The sequence below is a fragment of the Clarias gariepinus genome, chromosome 12, assembly GCF_024256425.1.
Source record: "Clarias gariepinus isolate MV-2021 ecotype Netherlands chromosome 12, CGAR_prim_01v2, whole genome shotgun sequence".
NCBI classification, from domain to species: domain Eukaryota; kingdom Metazoa; phylum Chordata; class Actinopteri; order Siluriformes; family Clariidae; genus Clarias; species Clarias gariepinus.
This window is the reverse complement of record NC_071111.1, coordinates 31,935,001-31,956,657: the sequence shown is the minus strand read 5'-3', so window position 1 is coordinate 31,956,657 and position 21,657 is coordinate 31,935,001. Positions and strand designations below refer to the sequence as shown.

Sequence of the window (21,657 nt, the reverse complement as noted above, 5' to 3'; positions counted from 1 at the left end):
ATGAACTAAAGATCCTATAAGAAGGATAGTCTATAATCCATTACACCCCTCCCCCTCCCCCCAGTATGGTAAATGGAGGGCATCCCAGTGGACCATGAGGTCATCATTTCCATTTCCTCAGACAGGGTCCTGCCAACCATATACTCACAGAATAGCCACTCAACACAGAATAGCCACTCAACACAAAACCCACTCTACACACCCTGGGGTCCCATCCTGTTCCCGGCTGATGGACGCAGGTTAGCTGGCAGACTGAGCTGTGCCACTCACAATCCTCCTCAGATTACTGCTGATGTTTAATCAGGAGCTCCGCATGCGTGCTGTGGAGGAGCGACGTCAACGCTTGGGAGATTTCCTGCAGTGTAGATGTTATGATGACTTTTCCATGAATCACTCGTGGCCAAAACACAGCTCTATAGTCCTCAAAGGTCCAGCTCAGTAATATAATGGGTTTCACATAAAAGAAAATCTTGGAAGCAAAGCCTCAGCTCAGTGCCATTATAAGCACAAGATCATAATCCATGGCTTAGTGATGACTGACTGATCGACTGATCTCCCAATGAGGGTGTGAGGGAGAGATACTGGAGAAGTCTGCAAGTCCAGAGTGTTCGAGTCCAGTAAGTTTGGGGTGCGGGGTGTTGCGGGTCTTTGGGGGGGGTGGCTGTCTTGGCAGTGCGGGGTGTTGGGAGGGTCTTTGGGGTGCGTAGTTTGGGGGGGGGGGGTCTTGGCGGTGCGGGGTGTTGGGGGGGGGCTTTGGGGTGCGGGGTGTTGGGGGGGGCGGTCTTTGGGGTGCGGGGTGTTGGGGGGGGGAGGTCTTGGCGGTGTGGAGTTTAGGGGGGTCTTTGGGGTGCGGAGTTTGGTGGGGGGTCTTTGGGGTGCGGAGTTTGGTGGGGGGTCTTGGCGGTGCGGGGTGTTGGGGGGGGTCTTGGCGGTGCGGGGTGTTGGGGGGGTCTTGGCGGTGCGGGGTGTTGGGAGGGTCTTGGCGGTGTGGAGTTTGGGGGGGTCTTTGGGGTGCGGAGTTTGTGGGGGGGTCTTTGGGGTTCGGGTTGTTGGGATGTTTCGGGTGTTGGGTGTCTTTTCAAGTTTTGAAACTCAAACATTTTTGAATCCTGGCTCACAGAAAATCTCTTTTGTTAACACATTCTTGCTTTGATCTTTTTAGCTTTCCCCATGCACACATGCACGCACACACACACACACACACCCCGTTTCTTTCTAACCTACAAAAAGTTTCTTTAAGATCAGTTAACTCATTACAGCTACGCGTTTCTCCTGTGTTTATGGGTGACTGGTATTACTGTGTATCTGTGCTGTGTGAGTCACTGGACTCACTATTCCTCGGGGGGAAGTTTTATGGCACTGCGATGAAAAGCGCGTCTGTGCCGCCCTCACCCTGAAGAGATGTTCCAGGTTTAACCAGAACGCCAGTGCAATATCACTGCAGTTACCGCTGCTGTAGTTCCACACGGACGCGTAGGACAGGCCTCCGACATAACCGGCACAAAATCATATCAAACCAGATGGTGACTTTTTCCTCTGGAGTATTTACAGAAGGATGTGTGAGTGTCAGCACGTATTAACACTCCGGGTTCTTTGCGAAGTTTTAGAGGAGTTTTTCAGTTTCTCAGTAAAAATGACAAGCTGCATTTGTTTGTTTTTTTAATGAGAGAGAGAGAGAGACTTTCTCATGATTATAACAGGAGGTACGGTTCCGTGTCTCTCGTTTGGTCCATCACTTTCACTCCAGCTATAAACCCTGACTGTGTGTCCTGCATTAATGAGGGTGTAATGGCAGAATAACACACTAAATAATCCAGTTTACAAAAACCCTGAACACACACACACACACACTTTCTAATCTATAGCAGTTCTGTTCTGTGCTGAATGCTTTTCCTCCTCCTCCTCCTCCTCCTCCTCACCACACCAGATGAAGCCGAATGAGCCAATAATCTTCATGATTCACACTATGATTGAGAGCTCAGCACCGAGGCCTCAACTTTACCAGCAAGTAAGGTCTTGCCGTCCACCCAGTACCCACTGGACCTCCTGTTACTCCTCCCTCACAGTCTCATCCAGTGTCGGGTCTATTAAAGCACATCCCATTCTTCTTTTTGGTGTTTTTCTTTTTCTTTTATCTGTTCCTGCAAATGGTGTGAGCATGGCTTGAATGTGTTTATCCTCTACGATGCCATGCACACTCTGCGACAGACGCTTTCTCATCGAACGTCATTCGCTACGCCCATTCATGCTGGCTGTCTAGTTTTATTCATACAGAATAAAATGTAATCTAAAAGCAGGACAATGACATGTTATATGTTTGCATTTCCTTTATGCCTTTCTTTTCTATAATGGAGCCTCCCTTTCCCCCAGTTAGCTGTGGAATTTGTGCTGTAGGTTTATTACTTCTACTGTTATATATATCTCTTGTCCCGTAAGAACAAAACATCCTGATGATGATGATGATGATGATGATGATGAGCACGTCCTCTCAGCCTCCCTCGCTGCATCCTGCTTCTCACTACCTGAGAGGATCTGTCCTAATGAGACATGACCTAGCCTAGCGTAGCATTCCCATCGCTGTTCATTAAGAATGAATCGGAGTCATGGACACATGCTTATTACGCTGTGTGATGTTCATCCTAAGCCTGGCTCAGAATTCCATCTCTCTGTGGAATAGTTCATGCAAGTTGTTGTTTCTGTTTGTTTGTTTCTGATTTATTCTGTTCCGTGTGTCTGAAGCTCTGAATGTCTCACGAACACGTCGTGTACGCCGACGACACACACCACGCCTCTGCCACTTTTAGAACGCTTATAAAAGTGCTGCTGCCGACCTCTCATCATCACTCCCTGCTTCCTTCCTCATCAACTCCAACTGTGTGTGTGTGTGTGTGTGTGTGTGTGCGTGTGAGAGAGAGAGAGAGAAGTAGAAATAAATGATGTTACCAGTTTTAGAGTATATTTCTCCTACAGTTGATCACAGGGGTGTGTGATGCATTCCTCCTGTACACGCCCCTCCCGCAGCACTAGAGCCTCTTCCCTTTACACTGTGATAGATGTCTGGCTTTAGTCCCGACTTTAGTTTAACTTTAACTCATTTAAGATTCAAGAACTTTATTAATCCCAGGGGGGAATCTGCTGTAACACTTCCTTTAGTGGGGGAGGGGGGAGGGATGGGTAGAATAGTACCACTGGTGCCCTCTTGCCCGACCTGCTCGGGTTGGGGTGTCGTTACAGCAGGGAAAGGCTTGTAGTAACTCCATACTTACACACCGTGCAGCTTTCTCAGACCAGCCCGTGACAGGTGTGTGTTATTGCAGATGAGTCCCGAGGCGTACAGCGACAGCGGATACGGCTACAGACCCGAAGAGCTGGATGTAGATGTAAGTCGAAAAGCTGTTTATTCTTCACTAGCATTAAAGAGTTTGTGGAAACTAAAATGTTAATTCTAATAATAATAATCTGTTGATCTTTAATGTAATCAGTGATAATATTATTATTTGAGGTTGAAGCCCACGTACATGTCTGTGTGTCTCTCTGTACAGCAGAACTCTCTGTCTAACTTATTAATACAAAGAAATCCCATTCTGTAAGGTTGAGTATCTTACGCCTTGTTTACACTAAGTTGTCCTTCTTTGGTGGTCAGACAAATACACTCCCTGTTCGGTAATCGGAGAGTGAATCACAGATGAGAAATGGAAAAAGTAGATCAAAGGATAAAGATGAAGTTTTGTCTTAAAACCACTCCAGCGTATTAAAATTCACTTATACCACTTCAGCGCTGTTATTTCAGCTCAAGTCCTACAAAAGTCCCATTAAATTCTGTCCAGCAGTCAGTTTAAGACACGCCCACATGCTCAGTACGCTGTCAAAACTTGTGGTTTATAATCTGCCATAAAACTGCTCGTAACGTCACTTCTACTCGACGTTTTGGTTTCATTTATGACGCAGGGTTCAGTTTTCATTGTGTACGCACCATTTTTTAGGAGTAAGCCATGATGAGTTGCGCAATAGTGTGTGTACTGAGGATTTCAATCTACAGAAATGTTTCTGAGACTGGTTACTGGTCCCCCCATGTGTGAAATGTAAAGACATCAACGCAGGAGCGGGTTCTGACCCGATGGACAGACAGAACCTTTCTTCTATCTGTACAGATATAGCAGTGTGTAATGGGAGTTCTATGGAACACATTTTCATGGAATAGATTCAGGAAGAAAAAAAAAAAAGAATGTTTTCTACAGTGAAGTTTTCTGCTCTCCTGCTAGCCTAAGCTTTATTTTATGAAACTGTCCTGCTGGATGTGAGAACGAGCCCGTACATGAGTAACGCTGCTCGGGTCCTGTGGTGAGCCCTTTGTACACACATCCTTCACCACTTTTTCTTTTTTTTTTTTCATTTTCGCTCCTGCTGCTTTTTTTTAGGCTAAATTAAGCAGATTGTGTGAACAAGGCAAAGTGGTGCGGACACAAGAAGAGAAGCTTCAGCAGCTCCACAGAGAGAAGGTACATCTAAAGCTTTCAGTGTCCTAAAATATCACCTAAGCATGCCAAGACTGTGTGTGTGAGTGTGTGTGTGTGTGTGTGTGAGTGCGTGCTTCAGGCTATAATAACCCCATATGTTGGTAATGTATTGAAACAACATGATGGAAAGGAAGTCATTCTTTTAGGTGACTTTAATTTAAATTGGTGTGAGAAATCATGTAGAAAAAAATTCAAAGAAATAACAAAACCTTTCCAAATGACACAACTATTAAGTAAACCGACTCGTATAACAAGATCTTCTCAAACCTTAATAGATTTAATACTGACAAATAAACCTGAGAGAATAGTTAAAACTAAAATTTAATCACAGGTATGTCTGACCACAATTTAATTCTAGTAGCTAGAAAATTGACAAAAGCAAGGTGCAACAATGAAAATTCAATAAATGGTAAAATGTGTATCACTTTTATTCCAAAGAAAGATTTACACTTAGTTGAAAAAGATTTAAAACAAACAAAGTGGGCAGACATCCTGGTGAAAAAATCTTGTGAACAGGGCTGTCAAGAACTTATGTTGACTGTAAATGACATCTTAAATAAATATACAAAAAATAAGCAAAGAAAGCAACATGAAAAACGAAATTTCCCATGGTTTAATACAACTATTTGGGATATGATGAAAAAGCGAGATGAGGCGCTAAAATTTTTTTTGAAATCTGGACTAACAACGGATCGATTCGTCTTTACAAGTCAAAGAAATAAAGTTATAGCTGAGATTAGAAAGGCCAAAGCTATTTTTTTTCTAGAAATTATTAAAAACGCACAAGGTAATAGTAGAATAATATGGAAAACTATTGACAAATTGATTGGAAAAGAAAAGTCAAAGTGTGAGAATATCCATCTCAAAATTAATGGAAAATTTATTGATGACTCTTTTGCAATAGCAACCAATTTTAATGAATATTTTTTAAACATTGTCCAAAAACTGGCTTAGAATTTTCAAAATGTTCATCCCCCTTTCATAATTAGTGGCAAATCAGATTTTAACCTTAGTCCAATAACTACAACTAAAGTCGAAAAAATAATTGCTGCGCTAAATAGCAGCAAAGCAAAAGATATTTATGGACTTGATACTTCTTTTCTTAAACAATATAGGGACATCTTCTCTGATCCGGTGACAACAATAATAAATCAATCAATTAGTGAGGGGATTTTCCCAGCAGCTTTAAAACCTGCGATTGTCACCCCTATATTTAAGTTTGGTGACAAACAAGAAATGAACAATTATCGTCCAATAAGCATCCTTCCAGCAGTATCAAAAGTGCTCGAGAAGACGGTGGCGGAGCAACTTATTTTCCACTTTGACTCACAAGAGCTCTTAAATCCAATGCAATTTGGTTTTAGACGGAAGTATTCAACAGACTCTGCCTGTTGCTACTTCCTGGAAACTGTCAGGGCATATGTGGATCAGGGAAGGGTGGTGGGAGCGGTCTTCCTTGATCTGTGTAAAGCTTTTGACACAGTCAGTTATCAAATACTCTACAGTAAATTAAATCAATATAGTCTCTCTGAGCACACCCAAAAATGGATAAGATCTTATCTGAGTGACCGAAAACAGTGTGTACGAGTAAATAACATTCAATCTGCGTTCAGAGCCACCTCACTGGGAGTGCCGCAAGGGTCTATTTTGGGACCCTTGCTTTTTAGCATCTATATAAATGACCTCCCTACAGTGTGCTCTGACGTTGACGTGATTATGTACGCCGATGATACGGTTATCTTTACTTTTGGGGAAAACGAGCTGGAGGTTGCTGATAAATTATCAAAAGAGATGGAAAAAGTTGCAGAATGGTTGCAGATGTCATGTCTTACTTTAAATGTTGATAAAACAGTTTCAATTTTATTTTCAAATAAACATAAATTACAACAAACTCTAGAAATTCAAGTAAATGGACAAAAAATTAAAAATGTAAACGAAATAAAATATTTAGGTCTAATACTTGATTCGAACCTTTTTTTTAAAAGTCATATAAAAAACCTTGGTAATAAAGTGAAATTTAATTTGATGAATTATAAACATATTAGAAATTCATTAAGTACAGAGGCGTCAAATACCTATCTCAACACTATGATTGTTCCACATTTTTTGTATTGCATGTCTAGTTGGTCTCAGGCGTGTAAAACATCGTTAAAACCACTTGAATCATTATATAAAAGGGCCATAAAAATTCATGATAAAAAATCTCGATTATATCATCATTGTAAAGTACAAAGTAAATATAATTTTTTGAGCTTCGAAAATCTTATTAAATATAATCAAATTTCTGCTTTGTTTAAAATAATCCATAACATCGCTGCTCCCCCTTTGAAAAAATTTTTCACACTAAATTCGGAGAGAATTCTAGAATTACACGGTCGACAGTTAGAGGAGAGTGCAGCGTTACAAGATGCAAAACTGCATATGGTCAACAATCTTTCTCCTATAAAGCAGTGAGCCTTTGGAACACTCTTCCAAATGAAATTATTTCATGCACAAATTATTGTACTTTTACACGCCTGACCAAACAGTGGTTATTATCAAAGCAAATTTGTATGCACTAAATGATTGTGATATGAATGCTGTAAATTGTGAGTGAGTGAATTAAATGATGATAGAAAGTGCTTTTATGAGTTTCTATGTATTTTTCTGTATACATTTAATAAGCTTTTGTAAGTGTAACAACAACCTGTCCAGGGACTGCGGGTGGAAATTAGCATTTTTGCTATAACCTGGCACATGACATCTCTTCTTATTTTAGACTAATGTTGTTTGTGCATTGTCCCTGATCAAATAAATAAATAAAATGAAATAAATAAATAATATGCTGGTATATTTTCCTTAAAGCTGGTGTGTGTCTCATGTGTCTGCAGCACACACTGGAAACGGCCCTTTTATCCGCGAGCCAGGAGCTGGAGATGAGCGCTGATAACCCAGCGGCGGTGCAGAGCCTCATCCAGCAGAGGGACGTGCTGCAGAGCGGCCTCCTGAGCTCCTGCAGGGAACTGTCCCGAGTCAGCTCTGTGAGTCCTCCCTCACACACACACACACACACACACACACACACACACACACACACCAGGGGACGTTTGAAGACTCATACAATGTAATGAGAAGAGAAACAGGTGTACCTCTGCAAATTTGATTAGATAACGATGAATTTAGCTGCATTTTAATTCGCTAGCTTGTCCACTAGCATGTGGTCTGTGCCTGTAGTTACAAACACCAGAGTCACTTCTCATACTGTTGTGTATCTGTAAGCTGCAGTTCTTCACCCAGAGGCTCATAAACCCCCTGCACGCATCATGACGGTCGTGTGTGATGGTTGTGCTTGTTTTCTAGGAGCTGGACAGAAGCTGGAAGGAGTACGACAAGCTGGAGACCGACGTGACTCTGGCCAAGAGGAACCTCCTCGATCAGCTGGAGGCCCTCGGGAGTCCACAGGTAGCCGTGCGCGACAATCCTCATACGACTTATAGACACTGTCGAATCTGTATATGTGTATAGGACAAGCTGGTAAGGAGTGTGTGTGTGTGTGTGTGTGTGTGTGTGTGTGTGTGTGTGTGTGTGTGAGTACAGACAGAACCCCCTAGTCAGCAGCATGTACAGATTCAAAAGGAGCTGTGGAGGATTCAGGATGTGATGGACGCACTGAACAAAAACAAGCCAAAGAGAAGCTCTGAGCCAAGTGAGACGTCCACTCTCTCTCTCAGTCTGTGTGTGTCTCTCTGTCTGTGTCTCTCCCTCTCTTTGTCTCAGTCTGTCTGTGTGTCTCTCTCCCTCTCTCTCTCTGTCTGTGTGTGTCTCTCTCTTTCTCTCTGTCTCTGTCTGTCTGTGTTTGTCTCTCTCCCTCTCTCTGTCTCCAACACAAATTTCTTTTTTTTAATGTAATGTTGTGTGTTCCAGTCTCACATGTGTGCTTGGTTTGTGTTCCAACAGCCTTTCCCCAATCCGGTCTTCTAAAAAAGGAGGTATGTATATATTGCTCAGGACAGCTCTGGTTTCCCTTTACACACACACACACACACACACACACACACACACACTCTCAAATCTCATCGCTACAACCGGGGTCCAATATAAAAATATAACTCACCTCAACACCACCAAACCTTTACCTCTGTCTTGGCAATATTTTCGCTCTGTAGGAGTCAGACTCCGTGCCCCCACGTCCTCCGCTTCCCCACCTCTATGAGGGCAGAGGGCGTCTGTGTATGCCCCACCTGCCCGGCCCCAGCCACCCTCCGCTCCACCCGCCGCGCACAGGACCTCACCCGCCCGAAGAACGCAAAGCTGCCCAGCGCAATGGCAGTCACAGCGTAAGAGGCTGCTGATCAGTCATCTCATCCCATCCCCTTATCATCCCCACACTCCTCCACTGTCAGTCTCCTCTCAAATGTCCATTCAGTGTGTTTCAGCCCCCCAATGTCCTTAATAATTCTGTCCTGGGGTGAAAATCACTGTCTCATTTGAACGTTAAAATGAGGATTTGTTTCATATTTTAGTTTGATGACGTTCACATTTCGCCCCCTCGTGTGTCCTCACGTCATTACGCCCTCTAACCCCACACTGACGTGTGCGTAACTGGATGACTTGAATGACTAATCGTCCACAGGGTCCCGACTACAGGCTGTACAAGAGCGAGCCGGAGCTGACCACAGTGGCTGAAGTCGATGAGAGCAATGGAGAGGAGAAATCTGAGCAGGCTGCTGAGAAAGAGCCCTCTGGTACTAAAGGTGCGCTGGGGTGTTTTATACTGCACCAAATTAGAGAAATAAACTACTTTTATTCTTCAAACCTTATTTTCAACAATTCCTCTTTTTCAGCATCCTATCCCGTGGGAGTCGTGAGCCCGAGGACAAAGTCGCCTATGCCCGTATCCTCCACCATCGCCTCCTATGTGACTTTGAGGAAGACCAAGAAACCTGAACCAAAACCAGTAGGTCCTTTTTTACTAAGCTGACGTCCTGCTGTGGCTTTCCTGGGGCTATCAGGACACACAACAGTCCACACCAAACACTATACAATGCGTCTACAGCATTAGTTAATACCGTATATCCTCCGACCTCCGCTAATCCGGACTGTAGTGTGACTGTATGACGTAGTATAAGCAGTAAGTAACAGCGGAACCTTGGCATACGAGTTTAATCCGCCCTGGAGTTCTTAAGGTGAGAGTTCTTATTGTGAAATGCATTGTCCTATAAGAAATAATGTAATTACAGATAATCCGTTCCAGCCATCAAAAATATTACCAATTTACATTCATATCTCTGCATATAAAAGAGAAATAAAATAAAATATGAAATAAATAGACATTAAACCTCACCTAACCTTAATTTATCTTGGCACCGGATGCTTTAAAAAACGAACTAAAAGCGGCCTTCCTTTTCTTCTTGCTATAGTCCTTGATAATAACATTTTCCTGAAGCTAACAAATTCTAACTTATACGGTTGCAGGCCAAAAATCCTTCGTATGCCAGAGCACATTTCATGTAAAATTTCAGTTCAGTTAGGGTGTAAATGGCGTGACGCGTGGTGTTCATATGTACCAGCATCATACAGTCATCATTCCACAGACTCCCTAATGACATCAGCCCCAGTTATATAACTATATATAACTAGCATTCTGCTTGGTGGCGGTCGTGTCCTGGGTGTCCCTGTTGTCCTGCTGCCTGGGGACACGGATGAGGCAGGCGTCCAAATAGAGCTGGCCATCAGAGGCTCTCCTGTCATGTCTGTATCCCAGTTGAAACAAACGGCCGGGTCAGAGGAGCAAATTTGATGGAGTTCATGAGACTCCGAGCCCTAAAAAGGGGTGACTGACGGCAGATCTAACTTAAGCTCCTCTACACTTGCAGAAATGCAACACTTATTCTGGTTTGTGTTTGTGCGTCTCTTCCTCAGAATCATCCCAACAGTGCAGTGGAGCACATGAGCGGTAGTGTGGAGGGAGTCCGTCAGCGCATGAGTGTGGAGGAGCAAATGGAGCGGATCCGGAGGCACCAACAGGGGGCGCTCCGAGAGAGACGGAGGGAAGATGGTTCCCTTTCCCGCAGTCTTTCCTTCACCAAAGACACACCATATTACTACACCCTGCAGGTATCACCCTGCCCCCCCCCAATACCGTACATCATCATCCTCATCTGTCCTGTGTGTGTGTGTGTCAGACTCGGGACCCTCCCGCTTTAACCTGTGCTAGTGTTAAATACCCCTGCGGTGGTGGTGTTCTGCTCAGGACTGGGTGGAACACTCTGAATAACCCGCCCAAGTCTCATGCTGGTCTTTAGGGAAGTATTATAATGAAATACTGTCTGTGTTTAATGAGCTCACAGGGACGTACGCGCAGACGCTCAGCTGTAAAAGCAACCGCATGGATTAGGACTTTAGTGTATGTTCAAGATTTTTTTTCCATTAGACCAATATTCATATCTCTCTCTCTTTGTGTGTGTGTGTGTGTGTGTGTGGTTGTGTGTGTGGTTGTGTTAGATGAGCTCAAAAAGAAGGGAAATGTCAGCTTTAGACCCGAGCCCGTTCAGAGCTTCTACGTTCAAAGAAAACTCTAAAGCACTGGAGGTAACTGAACAAGACCTGGTGTAGAGCAAGAGAAGGCTTTTTGTGTCTAAACATTACCCAGAGTGCTTTGTGCTTTTCTCTTGTTCCTCTTCCCCCAGCAGGTGAACCTGATGTCAGGGTCTGATTTCGGTGAAAAGTTCTCTGAAGCCAGCAGAAGGCCAGAGCACCGCAAGCCTCCATGCACTGAGGACACGTAGGTGTTTGTGTGTGTGTGTGTGTGTGTGTGTGTGTGTGTGTGTGCGCGTTTGTGTGTGCGTGTGTGTGCCCGCGCGCGTTTGTGTTTGTGTGTGCGCGCATTCGTGCGTGTGTGTACGCATGTGTGCATTTGTGTGTGTTAGTGATGGGTCGTTATGAATGATTGGTTCTTTTTGTACGAAAATGCAACATTTTATTTTATTTCAGATCGAAAGAACGAAATGAACTAAATGACTCAAAAAAAAGATTCATTTATTTTGATGAAAGAGATTCAAAGAGTGACTAAAATGGTTACCCATCACTAGTGTGTGTGCGCGCATTTGTGTGGGTGCGTGTGTGTTCTGCAGTTTTACCAATGCACACACTCCTCTCTGTCCTGTGCTAGTCTGCAGACTGCCGTGATGGTGCGAGTCGGCACGGAGGAGAACGACGATGATGAAACTCTCTCTGGACAAAGTCAAGACCAGATGATCAGAGACTCGTACACGGTGACGTCGTCCAAACACAGCACCACTGCGTCAGGTGAGAGGGGGCGCTGTGCTCCCGAGGTAAAGCTGACTCCTGGCTGTCGTGTACGAGGAATGAAACACTCGGGGACGTTCTGTCTCACATCGCCGATAGTGTTTGATTCCTGAGTTACTAAAGCCCTGTGCGTGCGTGTGTGTGTGTGCGCGTGTACAGTACCTGTACGTCTCTCTGACTGGCAGTGTGTTGTTGTGTCTGATGCACTGCTGCATGTTGTTTCTGTGTATGATTAACACTGTGTTCTCTGGTTGCCTGTTTATGGTCTTGTTTTTGTCGAATGGTTTGCAGTGAACAGCCTCTCCAGTTCGCCTCAGTCTCCGAGCTCCTCTCCTCTTCCTTCCTCCCCTCCTCACCTCCCCGATGGTTCCCACTTCATGTGTGTGTAGTGAAGAAAAACGTACAGTAAGGGGTCACTGTCCTGTTACAGTTCATCTTTACAGCTGTCCGTACTTTACTGTGACTCTAGGAGACAGAAATAAGTCTATTCCATATGTTTAATTATAATTATATGGTTATAAGGATAAACACATGATATAGGAGTTGTACAATAATATAACAATTAATAAATCATTCTGATGAGTGAATACAGTGTTAAATGATTAAAAGATTTACTAATCAATATGAATGAAGTCATGCGTGTGTATGCAGATTTGCATGTAGACGGTAGATGGCGAGTGGCAGCGTTTAACTTCTAACTTGTGCACAAAGGCTCGTCGGCTCGCAGGATCCCATGACATGATGATAACACACACACACACTGAGCAAATACGGAGTGCTTTTGCATGCCAAACCCACCATTAAGAAAACAGTATAAATACATTATGATAATAGAAGCAGTAGTTTTATTTCATCAGCCTCTCCATATAAAGAGTCAGGCTTCATCAACCAAATGACAAACCTTCCAAAATAATACAGCATGTGGCGCTAAGATGCACCGCGTCCCCAGCTGACGGGATCCTGTGATGAGGTTTTTATTAGAACTGTTTGTATCATCTGATATGTTTTACTTAGCAAGAAAAGCTCTAGTAGCATTTAGAGGTTCCATATTTTATATCTTTATATATCAACACAGGTCGTAGAGCTCACCCAAAGTGTGTTTTCTTATATGACGTCACATCATGGGGGAAAAAATCGAATGGACTCGTTTAGTATTAAGATGAAAAAACTGACAAAAAGCAGGGAATGTTTTACAGTGGACCCTCAGCGTACGAGTTTAATCCGCTCCGGAGGCGAGTTCTTACGGTGAGATTTCGTATAGTGAAACGCATTTTCCCATTATAAATAATGTAAATTCAGATAATCTGCTCCCGCCACCCAGAAATATTTCCAACATTACCAATTTACAACACTATAATCATATTATTGCATATAAAAACAATCAAAATATTTATAAAAGACATGTAAATGAAGTGAAATATTAAATAATAAATAGACATAAACCTCACTTAACCTTAATCTATGATTCCTCTCGACATCGGCTGCTTTAAAAAACGAACTGAAAGCGGCTCCCTTTTCTTCACGCTGCCGTCCTTGATAACATTCCTCGACCCAGTAAGAAAAAAAATAATAAGTAAACTCGCCTCTCTTGACTTTTCCCTCATTAAATAAACATCCTGTAGATTAACTGAAGTATTAGGATATCATCGAAAGCTGCAGTTCTGTTTTTTTTTTATTTTTTATCAGAGATGGTTATAAAGTTCGTTTTAAGCTTTTCTCCTGCAAGATTCAGTCTAATCAAGACTTTCAGAAGTCAGTTTACTCTGTTTAGTTTGACTCTAAAAAGCACCAGCATTAAGGTTAAAGTCTCTCGTGTTGATCAAAGGCTCAGTGTGGTCACAGCATGCTATGGCTAATGTAATGTATACAGCTGAGGTCATTGCTAACTTGCTAACTGCTCTCTCTCTCCCTCTCCCTCACCCGTCTCATCCCCTCGCCCCTGTCATCCCCCCCCCAGGCCAGCATTGCCATCTACATCCCTAAACACTGACACATGAAGGAGTTCCTAAAGGCGAAGGAAACCAGCAGCCTTGTAGAGCAGCGCCAGGCCGCACCGGCTCCGGTCGCAGCTCCACCTACCAACTGCCACAGATAGAATTAGACAGTTTACCCTAGAGTTATTAATGCCATTATTTATAATATAGTTCTTATTTTCATGTTTTACTGAGTGGATGAGTTTTATTCTGTGTCCGAGTAGGGTGTGCGTGTGCGCGCGTGTGTGTGCGTGTGAGAGAGAGAGGATATGCGCAGAGCTGTGCCGTGATTAAGGTCTACTGATATACAGGCTCATTATTATCATTATTTTTATTCAGAGCAGCCACGGTGTCTTCAGTGAGTAGGAAATGGGTTAGAGCTAAAGGACTCACACACACACACACACACGCACACGCCCACATGCACACGTCACGGTACTTCAGATCTCCAGGAGTTTATGCACAGAATCTGCTTATTTCTTTATTTAAAAGGTCTGCCTCTCTCTCGCTGTTGAAACACTCCAGTTTGAGCATTCATATCTTTTGCACTGTATAACACCTCACTGATTTTTTTAAACTAGTAACATGTGGATAGCCAATTATCTGTACAGAACACGTGTGCGCGCGTGTGTGTGAGAGACGATTTCATTACAGCACTGCTATATTAGTGCAGATTTAAAAAAAAAAACTATTATTTTAGCTTTGTAAAGAAAGTTTAGATAGTCTGTGCAGCACTGTTTCCCAACAGAACATTCATGAACATGCGTTTTATATTTCTATGGCTGAGATATATTTAACTTTAAAGTATTAAAGAGAGTATTAAAACATTTTGGTTTAGTGTGGTTCTGTCCATGTCGGGGTTCAGATCTAGAGACGTATAGCACATGTAAAGGTAAAAAGCAATAACAAGGGTTTTGGTGTTAACTTTATTCTAGAAGATGTAAAGATCATATTGTATATAAGGTACACCATACGATCAAAAAGTTATAAAAGCTTATCTAAGGAGTCAATATGCAAATCTCATCTGTTTTATATCATGTGAAATAAATGTTGTTATAAAAGATGTCTGGGATTCTCTTCTTTAAATGATTCAACCAGTTCTGTATCTGACATTAAAACTCATCTGTGTTGATATAACGAGTAAGAAATCAGTGCCAGGTGTGAATTCACTGCACGTCATCAGGCCGATCCAGCTACTTCACTGTAATGATGCTCTGAGCTTCAAAGATTTTAATAAATAATTTGCAAGCAGGTGGCACGGTGGCGCTGTGGTTAGTAGCACTGTGCCCTCCCACCTCCAGGGTCGAGGGTTTGATTCCCGCCTCGTGTATGTGTGGAGTTTGCATGTTCTCCTCTGGGTGCTTCGGTTTCCTCCCAAAGTCCAAAGATATGCACATTAGACTAACTGGTGTTTCCAAATTGCCTGTAGTGTGTGAGTAAGGTTGTGCTTTTGCCCTGTGATGGATTGGCATTGGCACTGGCACCTAGTGCCCCGAGACCCCTGGATTGGCTGCAGTCACTTATTAGTTTTATATATTGATGAATCAAGGGGAGAACAGAATACTAAATGTAGTGATGATAGATTTTACACAGGATTCTCTCTTCCCTTAGGTAAATAACCATGATACAGCAGATCCTGCACTACCACAAACGTGCATCTTTAGTGCCATCTGCTGGTCTAGTCCCAATTCTGCCTGTTTATTGCTCCCCCTGCTGGACTGGTTAATCTTTAAAAGCATTTTACAGTTCTCAAGATAAAAACCTCTACCTGCTTTAAATGATTACTTATAAATTCTCAAAATTTTATTGTATACACCATGTGTTTAGTTTAGGAAGATGAGCACCTGCATCATTTAAAGGTCCCATATACTCCATCTGAATACTCCTTTCAGATAATGCTTTTTTTCTCCGGACTCCCAACTCCTCCTTTTTGTTTCCTCCTTGATCCGTAACATTTCAGTGTTAAGCCACGCTCCCAGAGAACAGGCTGAGCAAAGAGCAGTGGGAAGCGCTCTTATATGAGGTCACATTAGGGGGGAGATCTAATCAGCCTTTTAAAGCTCAACATCATGATTAATACAGTCGACTATTAGAGGGCTCCAGGAAGCTGACAACAGAAAAGAAGAATACACCAAAACTCTTCACATTCAAGGAGGTCAAATGATTTAAATCTGAGCACAACTCCGGGTTTGAGAAGAACAATAATCTGACTGTGGGTGACAATCTCCTGGATCCCTGCTTGCACACACATCAATATGTCTAAGTGAAACGGTCACCTTGTTTTAAAATAATTGTATGTAAACACTGCTGTCATTGAGATGATATTCCCAGGAGCCTTCTAATTAAGTTCTCCCCTTGTTCCATAGTGAACAGTGGCAGTTATCCAGTGAACCATCTTTGAGCATAAATCTCTAACACGACAACAGATAATCATTACAGAGGATATCAGATTTCATCCCATCTGTCAAAAAAAATCTTATTTAAACACCTGACCTTCACCTCCTGTGCCTTAAACTGTTCCTACAAAGTGTGAAGTGCACAATTGTATGGAATGTTTTTCTAAGCTGCGTCATTACAATATTCATCCTGTTATAGCCAAATAAACATAAATCCCCATGGACACGCTGTGAAATATATAAGTGAAGGGCGATCCTAATGCTTCAGCATACCAAGACATCTTGGACAATGCTCTGTTGATCAACTTTGGGATGAACTGGAACGGAGATTGTGAGCCAGACCTTCTCGTCCAACATCAGTGCATGACCTCATAAACATGACCTCAAATTCCCACAGAAACACTCCAACGTCTTATGGACGGCCTTCCAAGGACAGTGGACGCTGTTGGAGCTGCATAAGGAGGACCGACTCCATACTGAAGTGTGTGTGTTTGGATACAGTGTCACTGCAGGTTTGACCCAATACTTTTGATCATATAGTGTAGATGTTTTATAATACTGGAATAACAGGTTCAATATTTATTGGGCTGTATGAGTAGGGTTGATCAAACTGTGACGCTTCTCCACATCAGCCACGTGAATCGTCAGTGATGTGAATCTTCTATTCTTTATTCCTAAGTGTTTATTACTTATAATTAGCTGTGCTTCCTAATGGAAGGGCCTGCTTTGTTTCCTCCTCACTGAATGCATGAACACTGCACTAATATACACACAAAGTGGTTCTTAGTGGAATACAGCGTTCTGTAGGACTGTAATAACCTCACTCTTACCATTTGGTCGAGTTCAGGCCTACATGTTAACGTGAAAGCGACACGCAGTCATAAAGTGCTGCATTCGACTAAACGCTGTAACTCGTAATTCCCATCTTCGGCCCTTTAAAACAAAAAGAAAACGCGCCTTCAAGTCGGAATTCCTACTCGGAACTGCATCATCAACCCCGAACGCAGCGAGTGACGTCATTTCAACATGGCGGATCACGAGCATGAAAAATAAACACCAGTATGAGCAGATATTTACCTCACAAACAGACATATTCACTTATTAAATCTCTAATCCTGATTCTAAACAGGGGTTAGTCACTCTATATAAACAGTGCATGAAGTTAAAAAGGTGTTTTTAATCTGTAGGGGATCTGACGATTCAATGCTAATTGTGATGAAATTATATAAACAGGGCAGGTTAATTAGAAAAAGAAATCTTACAGAAACTTGATTAGCACTCAAAGTATCAATCTATATTTTGCGATACGAACTCTAACTTGTGTTATTTTGGGTCATAACATTCAGCATGAGCGCCACTACCACATAAAGCACTTAATATGGAACGTGTTACTGTTGTAAAGAAAAACAAACCTCATACACCTGATGGCCAATGACCAGGGTTAGGGTCAGCCTAGGTTCCTCTATCGATGGATTTTACCTTCTCTGATGACACAGCCATATTCCAAGATGACCACGTCAGGATTCATCTGGCTCAAATTGTGAAAGACTGGATCAGTGAGATGAGACATCATATGGATTGGCCACCAGAGTCCTGCCCGTATCACTTTACACACCAACTCTCCCATTATAGATAAAAGAGCTTTACATTATAAGTTAAGCCTTTATTCATCGTATATATTTATTACTACAAAATTCATTATTCTTTACATATCCCAGCTTCTTGTTAATAGGCAGGGGTCAGAGCACAAGGTCAGCCAGTATACAGAACCCCTGGACCAGACAGGGGCCTTCCTCAAGGGCCCAACAGCAGCGGCAGAGCTGGGGCTCAAACCACTGTCCATCCCATCTGTAAGTCCTAACACATGTTTTTTTTAAAGTGAAGTACAGCCTTTATTCTATATATAGCTGCACTGAGGCATAGTGGTTCGATTCCCACCTGAGGTCTTTGTGCATGGATGTTGCATGTTCCCCCTGTGCTTGGTGGGTTTGCTCCCACAGTCCAAAGACATGCAGATTAGGCTAATTGGCGTTTCCAAATTTCCCGTAGTGTGTCAATGTTGACCGGAGATCTTACCACGGCTGTAAACGTGGGAATAAATACAGTTGTGACATGGCCTCCATGGTCCCTAGTTGGAGGTTCTTAGATAGATGGATTGCTATTAAAGAACTGTACAACATACACAGAGGGGCCTGCCATGATTCAATTTGAGTTTTAAAAGAGGTCATGTATAACAACTGTTGAACTGTCTATACATTTGTGTGTGTGTGTGTGTGTTTGTGTGTGTATATATATATATATATATATGTGTGTGTGTGTGTGTGTGTGTGTGTGTGGTCAGAATTCATTTCTCAAAATGTACGTATGGATGATTATATTAAACATAATTATATAATTAACAGAATTAACATCTGTAAATAAAGGTTAAAAAAGATGTTCGCCGCCATGTTTTCTTGACGTCACTAAATCGCAACTCGGAAAATATATTTTTTTTTCCGAATGCAGGAATTCCGACTTAGAGAATCGCTCAGATGGCTCTTTCTTAGTGGGAAGTCGAAAAAACTCCCGACTCCGCTGTGTGCGAAACGGCAGCGCTACCACCACGTGGAGGCACAGATGCTCACGTCACAACTGTGGCCCCGCCCCCGACGTCCGCTCGCCTGGAAGAGAAGCGATTTCCTTTCTCTGTCTCTCCCTCTCTCGGCTTTAACGCGAGAAACTTTACCGCGCTGAGTTTACACACGACGCGGTCTCTTTGTGGTTCCTGATGGCCTCCGAGAGCTCCGAGCTGGACTCCCTGAGCCCCGGAGAGGAGCAGGGCGGCACGGCGAGCCCCGAGGGCCTGCGCGCTGCGGAGCAGGAACCGGTTAAGATGGACGAGAGCGGCGAGGAGACGCGCATCACTGCCGAGGAAACCCCGTCCGGAGACGGAGCGGGGCAGAGCGGGGACCGGCCGGAGGAGGAGGAGGACGACAAGGAGATGGACACGGAGCCGGGCGCAGCGGCGCAGAGAGACAGCGCGGGGAGCGCGGCGGCCGGGCCGGGGGAGCTCAGGCCAGAACAAAGGGAGGAGGAGGAGAGCAGCGTCTCCTCACCGCTCCACTGCGCCGCGAGGAAGGGCGACGACAAACCCGGCACCGACATCAAGCGCAGGGCCAGTCTGGAGATATCATCATCATCGGACGGGGAACCGCTCAGCCGCATCGACTCCGAGGACAGGTCGGTCCTCACACACACATACACACACACACACACACAGCATACACACCCCATACACTTCATAACACCACACAGACACACACACCCACACACACACCATACACTTCATAACACCACACAGACACACACACACACACACACACACACACACACCATACACTTCATAACACCAAACACACACACACACAGCATACACACCCCATACACATCATAACACCACACACACACACACACACACACACACACACACACACACACACACCATACACTTCATAACACCACACACACACACACACCCCATACACTTCATAACACACACACACACACACACCCCATACACTTCATAACACCACACAGACACACACACCCACACACACACCATACACTTCATAACACCACACACACACACACACCCCCCATACACTTCATAACACCACACACACACACACACCCCATACACTTCATAACACCACACACACACACACAGACACACACACCCACACACACACCATACACTTCATAACACCACACACACACACACACACACACCCCATACACTTCATAACACCACACAGACACACACACCCACACACACACCATACACTTCATAACACCACACACACACACACACACACACACACACACACACACACACACACACACCCCATACACTTCATAACACCACACAGACACACACACCCACACACACACCATACACTTCATAACACCACACACACACACACACACACACACCATACACTTCATAACACCACACACACACACACACACACACACACCATACACTTCATAACACCACACACACCCACACACACCCCATACACTTCATAACACCACACACACACACACACACACACACACACACACACACACCATACACTTCATAACACCAAACACACACACACACAGCATACACACCCCATACACTTCATAACACCACACACACACACACACACACACACACACACACACACCATACACTTCATAACACACACACACACCATACACTTCATAACACACACACACACACCATACACTTCATAACACACACACACACACACAGCATACACTTCATAACACCACACACACACACACACACACACACACACACACACACACACAGCATACACTTCATAACACCACACACACACACACACAGCATACACTTCATAACACCACACACACACACAACCCATACACACACACACACACACACACACCCCATACACTTCATAACACACACACACACACACACACCCTTCATAACAACACCATACACACACCCCATACACTTCATCACACACACACACACACACTTCATAACAACACACACACAGACTTCATAACAACACACACACACACACACACACAGACTTCATAACAACACACACACACTGACTTCATAACAACACACACACACTGACTTCATAACAACACACACACACTGACTTCATAACAACACACACACACTGACTTCATAACAACACACACACACTGACTTCATAACAACACACACACACTGACTTCATAACAACACACACACACTGACTTCATAACAACACACACTTCATAACAACACACACTTCATAACAACACACACTTCATAACAACACACACTTCATAACAACACACACTTCATAACAACACACACTTCATAACAACACACACTTCATAACAACACACACGTCATAACAACACACACGTCATAACAACACACACACACGTCATAACAACACACACTTCATAACAACACACACTTCATAACAACACACACACACGTCATAACAACACACACACACGTCATAACAACACACACTTCATAACAACACACACTTCATAACAACACACACTTCATAACAACACACACTTCATAACAACACACACTTCATAACAACACACACACACTTCATAACAACACACACACACTTCATAACAACACACACACACTTCATAACAACACACACACACTTCATAACAACACACACACACTTCATAACAACACACACACACTTCATAACAACACACACACACACACACACACACTTCATAACAACACACACTTCATAACAACATACACACACACTTCATAACAACACACACACACACACTTCATAACAACACACACACACCCTTCATAACAACACACACACACCCTTCATAACAACACACACACACACACTTTATAACAACATACACACACACACACCCTTCATAACAACACACACACACACACACTTTATAACAACA

General features: G+C 43.4%; 2 protein-coding genes across 15 annotated transcripts in view; both read left to right on the top strand.

Moving 5' to 3' along the window:
* plekha5 (pleckstrin homology domain containing, family A member 5) overlaps window positions 1–14,838 on the top strand; it is a 120,625-nt gene extending 105,787 nt beyond the window's left edge. For 6 of the 14 annotated variants that reach the window (XM_053508216.1, XM_053508220.1, XM_053508214.1 and 3 more), the window contains 15 exons: window positions 1,928–2,008; window positions 3,318–3,380; window positions 4,419–4,499; window positions 7,388–7,537; window positions 7,857–7,958; window positions 8,094–8,202; window positions 8,454–8,485; window positions 9,130–9,250; window positions 9,341–9,453; window positions 10,419–10,613; window positions 11,001–11,087; window positions 11,186–11,280; window positions 11,668–11,804; window positions 12,096–12,209; window positions 13,762–14,838. In XM_053508216.1, coding sequence (XP_053364191.1) covers window positions 1,928–2,008; window positions 3,318–3,380; window positions 4,419–4,499; window positions 7,388–7,537; window positions 7,857–7,958; window positions 8,094–8,202; window positions 8,454–8,485; window positions 9,130–9,250; window positions 9,341–9,453; window positions 10,419–10,613; window positions 11,001–11,087; window positions 11,186–11,280; window positions 11,668–11,804; window positions 12,096–12,193 — 1,464 coding nt within the window. In that variant the 3' untranslated portion in view covers window positions 12,194–12,209; window positions 13,762–14,838. Of the gene's footprint in view, window positions 1–1,927; window positions 2,009–3,317; window positions 3,381–4,418; window positions 4,500–7,387; window positions 7,538–7,856; window positions 7,959–8,093; window positions 8,203–8,453; window positions 8,486–8,662; window positions 8,834–9,129; window positions 9,251–9,340; window positions 9,454–10,418; window positions 10,614–11,000; window positions 11,088–11,185; window positions 11,281–11,667; window positions 11,805–12,095; window positions 12,210–13,761 lie in introns of all 14 variants that reach the window. The other 8 variants (XM_053508219.1, XM_053508223.1, XM_053508222.1 and 5 more) reach the window with 4 other exon arrangements.
* Window positions 14,839–18,794: 3,956 nt separating this feature from the next.
* The window catches only part of aebp2 (AE binding protein 2), a 23,829-nt gene continuing 20,966 nt past the window's right edge, over window positions 18,795–21,657 (top strand). Inside the window, exon 1 of the mRNA XM_053508961.1 lies at window positions 18,795–19,392. Within this exon, the coding sequence (XP_053364936.1) occupies window positions 18,941–19,392 (452 nt within the window). The 5' untranslated portion in view covers window positions 18,795–18,940. The remainder of the gene's footprint in view (window positions 19,393–21,657) is intronic.